The 7,577-nt window shown below is 44.0% G+C and overlaps 1 protein-coding gene across 1 annotated transcript; it reads right to left on the bottom strand.

Annotated features, from left to right (window-relative positions):
- Window positions 1-489: 489 nt before the first annotated feature.
- On the bottom strand, window positions 490-5,784 carry dusp5 (dual specificity phosphatase 5). Its single transcript, XM_058641695.1, has 4 exons — window positions 5,304-5,784; window positions 4,269-4,408; window positions 3,499-3,718; window positions 490-1,335 (listed from the first exon to the last, which is right to left on the bottom strand). The coding sequence occupies exons 1-4, from the start codon at window positions 5,665-5,667 to the stop codon at window positions 932-934; spliced, it is 1,128 nt and encodes a 375-aa protein (XP_058497678.1). The 5' UTR covers window positions 5,668-5,784; the 3' UTR covers window positions 490-931.
- Window positions 5,785-7,577: the final 1,793 nt, after the last annotated feature.

The raw sequence follows: 7,577 nt of genomic DNA on the forward strand, positions 1-7,577 counted from the left end.
GACGAACACGTTAAACTAATTATGACAGCCAAACTATATAATATAGATATATGATTGTGCTAATCCATTTCTAAATATAGTTGCCAGTTAGAATTCCAGATCGTGGTTCATAGCAGAGTTGCACCAACTTGACCAAGAATCCTGGCACACGCAGTCTCATCAAGGCAAACTCAAGTCACTGCAGGTGTCACTGTTGTCTACTGTTATGTCGTCAGACCTAACGGACTGTGAATCTGTTTTGAAAACAGTTTTATTTAAAAATAAATTAATAAAAAATCTAGTGATTTTCCTTCATTTGTATTTTCAGGAATACAGCAAGAGTGCAGTAAATTATGTGAGAAACAATCCCTAAGAAATCCCATTTACATGTTGTTTTTTCAGATGACACAACAATGATTACATGACAACAAGTTTATTTTGTGGTGAAAACATTTATTAAACACATTTTAATAGCCACATCATTGAAAAAGATCAGACAGACAGACAGTATCTCTCAAATAATTTAGATTTAAATGCATGACTTTATTTTTTTGAATAGGCAAATAAATCACAATATTAACCTAAGGCATGTATATTGCAGTTTAGTACTGTGCTGTGTTGTTTCATATCTGCAGTTCTGAAGGAAGGAAACCAGCATTGATACCTGCTGTGGGCCATTTATTTGTTAGCTTTTTCCACAGAAGCCATTTTGAGAGGTCACAGTAGGACAAAACACATTTGTAAATAATTAAATAATAGACATCTGTGTCTTTCCTATTACAACAAGTCAAAATAACTGCTGTAAAAAAGGCCAATTGGCCACTTTCCCAATCTCCATACAAAGAGTACTATTATGTGATCTCCAGTCTATCTGCTGGTTTCAACACCAGGCACACACAGAGCAATTATCTTTTTACTTTTCAAGTAAGACTACAAGCAGTCACAGTTCACTTTAAGGCAGTGCAGTTATTGGGCTCAGTTTGAACTGTTGGTGGACCGGGGATTGCAGGTAAGAGGTAGGAAGGGTGATCACGGACGGCTCAAAGTTTTTGGTGTTGAAGGTGGGGAAGTCATTGGCGAAAAAGGACGCAGACTCTGGGATGCAGGGTGTGGCTGGCTCAGGTGTGGCAGCGTGAGTCGGAGCCGTGGAGAGGACCTCTGACTCGAACTGCAGCAGCTGGCCCATGAAGCTGAAGTTAGGTGAGATGACATCCCTGCGCTGCTTGATGATGTCAAAGGCTGCGTCCAGTTGCAGCTGCTGTGTCCTCATGATGTAGGCCATACAGATTGTAGGGGAGCGTGAGATGCCTGCTTCGCAGTGGACCAGGACCCTCCCCCCTGATTGCTTCACGTTATCTGTTGGCAAAACGGGAAGTAAACGTTAATAAAAGGCTCTAGTGGAAAATTGTTACACAGAATCAAACCTACGTCATGTTCATTATTTAAAAAAGATTTTTTGTTCATTTCAAAATGTCAGCCATGTTTGTTGAATCATGTTTTATTTTTGTTTTGCTTGTCTGTGTCTGTAATTGATATTTTTAAAGTGGTGGTAGAGAAGGGTACTATTATTAACAGTGAAAATTAACAAATGAAAAATCAAATTTTAACAGTAAAATTATTCCCTTTGTATTGCTCCCACTCACTAATAAATTATGTGAACACTGTTCTGCACATCCTGTCTCTTTTCTCTCTCTCACACACACACAGTATCAGGATATATAGACAAACAGGATCATCAGCCCTTTCTGGAACACAGAAATGTACACACATCCTATACCAATTTCAGTTTTGCACAAAGACCCTAAGTGAGTCATAGAGCACAGCTGTATGTGAGACTTCTACCTACGCTGCAGTGGGGGTGCTGGGTGCTGCTGCAGAGTTCACTGTAGCACAGAGCTGTGTTCTAAGTCAGAGCTGCAGCACTCCTACACACCTATCTGGATTATCTAATGCCAGCACATAAACCTACTTCTGTCCTCTATGTAAGTGTCGCTCGTGATGCATTTCAAGATTTTCTTAACTCCTAGAAATGCTGCTCATGCATACATGTCTCTTACATGTCTACATATAGATACAAGCACACAAAAACCTCCACACTGTCTCATGTACTATCTCTCTCTACAAAATGAGGGTCACTCGTGTCCGGTCCTGAGAGCCACTGCAGGTAGAACAATGAATATTCCTGACACCTCAGTGAATCATCTGCACACAACAAGAGGGGAGAGGGCCGACAAAGAAAAGGACTGGCAGCAGCAGTGGGTGTTTTAATGACCATCCTCAACTCATTGGCTGGAGATGGAGATGTCATGACACCAGCTGTTTTCATCCAGAAGGACAATAATATTTATTATGTCCTCCCCCGACAGTACATCTGTCACCAAGTCAGAAGAGTTGCTGAGTAGTAATTGATTTTCATTTGGGGACCAGCGGAAGTTCACTCAGCGTGGCTGATGACTTTGAGAGGCCCTCTCTGAAAGTAGGCTAAGCTTTTTGCAGCCTTATGTAATCGTCAGTGTTGCTCAAAGGCACTCCAAATGTAACAATGCACAACACCAACAATAGCAGCCTCAGAATTGGTCAGCCAAGCTGCTTGTGGGCGAGCTCCGTCCTTGGTTTTGCCTGGTTAAAAATAGGTACCAGCACATTGTGTACATCTTTTGCCACTGCTGCTGCTGCTGCTGCTATTATCCTGCGTCCCTCCTCTCCTCTCCTCTCCTATCCTCTCCTCTCCTCTCCTTGCTCCCTTTTCCTCACTAACACATTCACTGCCCTCCGGCTGCCCTCAGGTAAATCAATGATTCCCACCTGTAAACAACCAAACAACTGTGCTTTCTATTTGTGTCAGTCAGCCAGCTCTTATCCTCCACCAAACAACAACCCTGAGTGTATGTGTGTGTGTGTGCCTACCCCGCCATTAACAAGGACAGCTAACCCACTTGTCACACTGACTGGCCACACCCGGTGGACTAAGCCACTCAGATTAGGCCTAGGAGGCAATGACAGCATGGGAGAGTCTTTTTCGAGTTAAGACGGAAGACAGGGAGGGAGGGGATGGGGGGAAGTGAGCAAATCCTGAATGAACGCAGACTGGCTGGATATGTTGTTTGAGAGGATGGGGGGTGGAGGGTGTTGGGATTGAAACCAGGCGTTCAAGTGATTACAGCCTGGTTTCTTTTTAGCCCTCTATTTGTGAATGGCAGCAGGTTTGAGGCACCGATAAAGGGGCTTATTTGAAGACGGATTTCCACAAATAAACATATCCATCTATGTATAGGTGTCTCTTTCAGTGTTTTTGACACCCTGAGGACATACAGCACGGTGAAGCTGGTGTTCCAGGAAAGGACTCCCATCTTAGTGGTGGTGTATTTCCCTCTCTAGGTGGTTTGAGTGAGTGAACTACTGTGACTATCAGAGCAAATCATCTTTGTTTTTAACACAACAGGAAGGCTCCAACTGGACACCATGTGATCCAGAAAATAATAAAAGTGATGGATGCAACATCAAAACCCTGGAACTCACCAATAAAATCTATGGCCTCCTGGAAGTGGGAGCTGATGTCGGCCATGTGGCTGTCCTCCACTGGGATCCACTTGTAGTCATAGTGGCCCTTGGTCGGCTGCAGGTCCCTGCGTGACACGTTGAGCAAGGCCGTGATGTGAAGGTCACTGAGATAGTCCTGTCTGGAGGCGTGGTAGGCACTACCGAGGTAGAGGAAAGGCAGGATCTCCACAGGTTTACCCTGAGAGTGCAGAAGAGGGGTGTGGGGGAACAGAGAGACATGATTAGATAAGGTCTAGGCTCTAGAAGAAGACACAATACAGGACTCAAAGCCTTGGTAAATTTGCACTCTGAGAAAATGGACCCACAGTCCAAGCCACAACATCCAAGCACCTGTGAGCACACAGAGTGTACATCAATCCCAGGATTAATGTGACCGTACAACAACCTCAAAACACAGTGGTGTTCCGAAGCAGCCACATGAGCGGTACAGGTTATAAAGGTCAGAGATGAAAGAGTGCTTTTCTGATGTCAGCTGGGCACCAGTGAGCGTTCTCGCTCCCTTTTTGAGCCAAATATAAGATGGCTTGGAAGCAGTGAAGGTCAAAGAATATCATATGTACATTGATAAGGTATTTTCATGAGCTGATGCCAAATATAAGTCTGTCTGATGTCAGCAGGGCTTGGATGTGTTTTGTTCCTTATAAATATACAAGGTTAAAAATAAAGAGCTGAGAGAGAGGCTGTGTGCTCTGAGGCTGCCTGGGGGAACTCAGGGGGTGTTTTCATACCTGATCATAATCTGGTTTGTGGTGAGAAAGCTTCTCGTTGTGGGTGTTGACTCTTTTCTCGGTTTCAGTTCCGCTCTGGTCAGTGGATTTCACCTCAGTGCAAAGTTCGGGGTATTGAGAGTGGAAGTTCTCATATCCTCCTGAGAACAAAGAGTTGAGGGGGGAGACACGAACATGAATGCTGTAATACTGAGAAAAAAAATGTACCACCTGCACCCACTGACACACACGGATTGAGCAATCGCAGCGTTTATGAAACAGTCTTAACATCGGATTATAACCTTTATAACCTGATTATACGGGCGTAATTATGGGGCGCGAGGCTGGTGGACCGCTAATCCGTTTAAGGCCAACATCCTGAGGACGCAGAGGTGACAGACAGACGGGAGTGTGTGTGTGTTTGAACACGTTATCACGACATCAAGGAATTAAATTAAAAATAACTCAATTCAATTAATTAACGACATTTTTCGTCAGTGGAGTGTGTTGCGCCATCGATGTGCCCCGTGTTCCTTCTTCTCCCGCACTGACTCATGCGCTCCGTTGACGCACACAGGACATTTATCTCCACAAGAAGAAGTGAGAGAAAAATACAGACTGTGTATTCTCGACACAGATGAGAAGGATTACGGGAGAACATTCGCTTGGCTTTATATGTCACTAAGTGTTCTGGCGTAAACAGAGGAGTGACATTTTAAACTCATATGAACCAGTCCCTCAAATATGGCCACATTTGATTGAAACCCTGCTCATTTGGCCCGTGGATTACAGCCGCAAAACACTGAGTTTGACACTCATTTTCTATTTTTCATCCAGCAATGAAAATACTGGCTTTAATAACCTATAGGCTATTTTAAGCCTCTAGACTTCAACACAAGCCACATAAAGACAAACAAAAAACAAGGTTTACTTTGTTATAATATACAATAATCTGTATTTAAAGAGAGTCTTCGGGGGGGGGGGGGGGGGGGGGGGGGAAATTAGGACTATGTCTACTTTTTTCTCTTTCTGTATTAAAACGGATTAATTCCTCACCTTTCAGGAAACAGACGTTGGCTCCGCTGGTCAGATGTGAGAGTGTGTTTATTACTATTTGTGCTACACTGTCCTTCTTCAGTTTCTGCCAGTGGGACGTCCGGTCATCCAGAGCTACGATGGCCGAAATGCTTCCCTCCCGAAGCCGAAACAGGGCGCTCTCGTCCGGGATGACAAACTGCAGAGGCACCGGTCCTCCGCGGGACCTCCGCACCACCACCGAGTTGAGGTTGACATTGACGGAGCCTCTGATATTTGAGTTCGTGAACGAGAGAAAGGGCCGACAGTCCACAATAAGGCAGTTCCCACACTCCTTCCTGATGATTTTCCTCAGATGCCGGCAGTCGATGCTGGATACCTTCATGTCGACGCCGCGGGGATGTTGTTGTTATTATTGCCTGGAGAATGAAGCGCTGGATGCGGGCGACAGTGGAGCCCTGTACGCGTCTGTGTCTACATTTCCTCCGAGGGGATTCCGGCCGATCGGTTTTATGTGAATGGGACCTCCGGCGCGTGACGTCACGAACCACATATGGACACCGGCGAGGTGTGATCACAGCCGATAACCACACCCACAACGATGACTGTGGACTGTGACTCCTCCCCCGAGCCTGGGGAGTAAAAACCCTACTATGCTGCTGTGTGTTTGATTGAGCCATCACTCACTGTGTGCTCTGCTCCCACACCACGTTAAAGCTGCACTGCGTAACTTTTGGTAAATCATTTTTTGATGATGATGATATAATTTTGTCTCTCTTTGATCTTATTAAACAGAAACGATGTAACATTGTGTGTTGTGTCCTTCATCTTAAAACAAGCTCTGTCAAGCAATACTATCAGAGAGAGTGAGAGAGTGTTGTGTAGCGTGTCCATTATTGTACAGTTCAGTTTGGTACAGTATGGACGGTAAGCCTTTGGTCAGGGTTGCGTTTCGACTGAGAACAGAACGTAGGCAGGGTGTAGACTGTGCCAGAGCCGCGTCAGCGTGATACATAGCGTGACATTATAACGGTGCGCAGACAACGAACGACGACATTGAACGCGACACAACAGACAACAATGGAGGCCGTCCAGCAGATTTTTTTCCTGCTGTTTGTGTCTGACGCTTTTCTGTCAGCTGACTGTCGTGGGTCTAGCGCCACCCGTACCGTGCTGTACCATTACTCAAGTATCCCAAGGGAAGGGTGTACCAAAAAATTTAACAGTTGGGGCCTGTAATTTTGGTACTATTCCAAATGGAAACGCAAAAAATGCGCACCGAACCAAACTGTTTCACTCAGTGGAAACACAACATTTTTATATACAAAGGCAGCACAGGGGCAGGTGGGGGTAAAGAGCATATATCCTGTCAAACTGCTGAAGGATCAGGATTTTGTTGCAGTGTTTAGAAACTATTCACTTCTAAAATGCTTCATAGGTGCGTCTTTGTGTTTTCAGTCATACACTGACCTGTTTGCAGCCGTCTCGCTTTACAAATGCAGCGTTGCTGTTGCCTGTGCTGATGTCAAACGAATCCCTCGCTGTGTGCAGCGAGGGATGTTGCCGTGCAACACAAGATCTCAACACAGTTTATATTTAGAAGTTTGTTTTAACTTCAGTTTCACCTTCTTACTAAAAGGGCATGAAACCACTGTTTGTTCCCATCTGCTTGGAAGGACAAATTCAGCAATTCAAATAATTACATAGAAATACAGAAATTAGAACCCATACAACACCGCAGGTTTACCCAAATATCACATTTACACTGATAGAATAGCACATAAAAAAAAAAGAAAAATATCATTCTATATCACACAATATCGTATCTGCATTTACCAACAAGTCACAGAAGTCCACACATTCTTCATTTGGTCACTCATGAATAATCTCTTATGTGATACTCAGTGCTGTATGGAGTTCAAGATGAGTTCTGTAGTTCAGATGAAGGAGTGTTGACCAATATCCATCAGTGTGTATGCATTATATCCCCAAATTAAGTAAAGGGTTTACACGTCTCATTCCCTGCACTTACATCACGGCACTCAATCCTGACACACGGATCAAACGTGTGTTTGGATTTCAATATGTATGATGACTGTAGTCTATATAGTCCAAATGATACACTTTTTAATCCAGACTACGTCATACCTCCTGAATATAATGCTACTCAGTGGCAAGACTTATATTTAACTGTAGATTTTCAACCAAAAGCACATTAAAACCAATCATTCTCACCTTTCTAAAGAGAATAATCATTTTTAAGTTGTAGTTTGATAGTTTGGGAAACTCTGTACG

The sequence above is a fragment of the Solea solea genome, chromosome 10, assembly GCF_958295425.1.
Source record: "Solea solea chromosome 10, fSolSol10.1, whole genome shotgun sequence".
In the NCBI taxonomy this organism is placed as follows: domain Eukaryota; kingdom Metazoa; phylum Chordata; class Actinopteri; order Pleuronectiformes; family Soleidae; genus Solea; species Solea solea.

What these genes read in the sequence shown, in the direction of transcription:
- dusp5 (XM_058641695.1), bottom strand. Translation starts at nt 5,667, where the DNA reads ATGAAGGTATCCAGCATCGACTGCCGGCATCTGAGGAAAATCATCAGG. An exon ending in ACAAACCAGATTATGATCAG is followed by an intron (nt 3,719 to 4,268) that starts GTATGAAAACAC and finishes CTGCACTCTCAG; the next exon opens with GGTAAACCTGTGGAGATCCT. An exon ending in GGAGGCCATAGATTTTATTG is followed by an intron (nt 1,336 to 3,498) that starts GTGAGTTCCAGG and finishes TTTTGCCAACAG; the next exon opens with ATAACGTGAAGCAATCAGGG.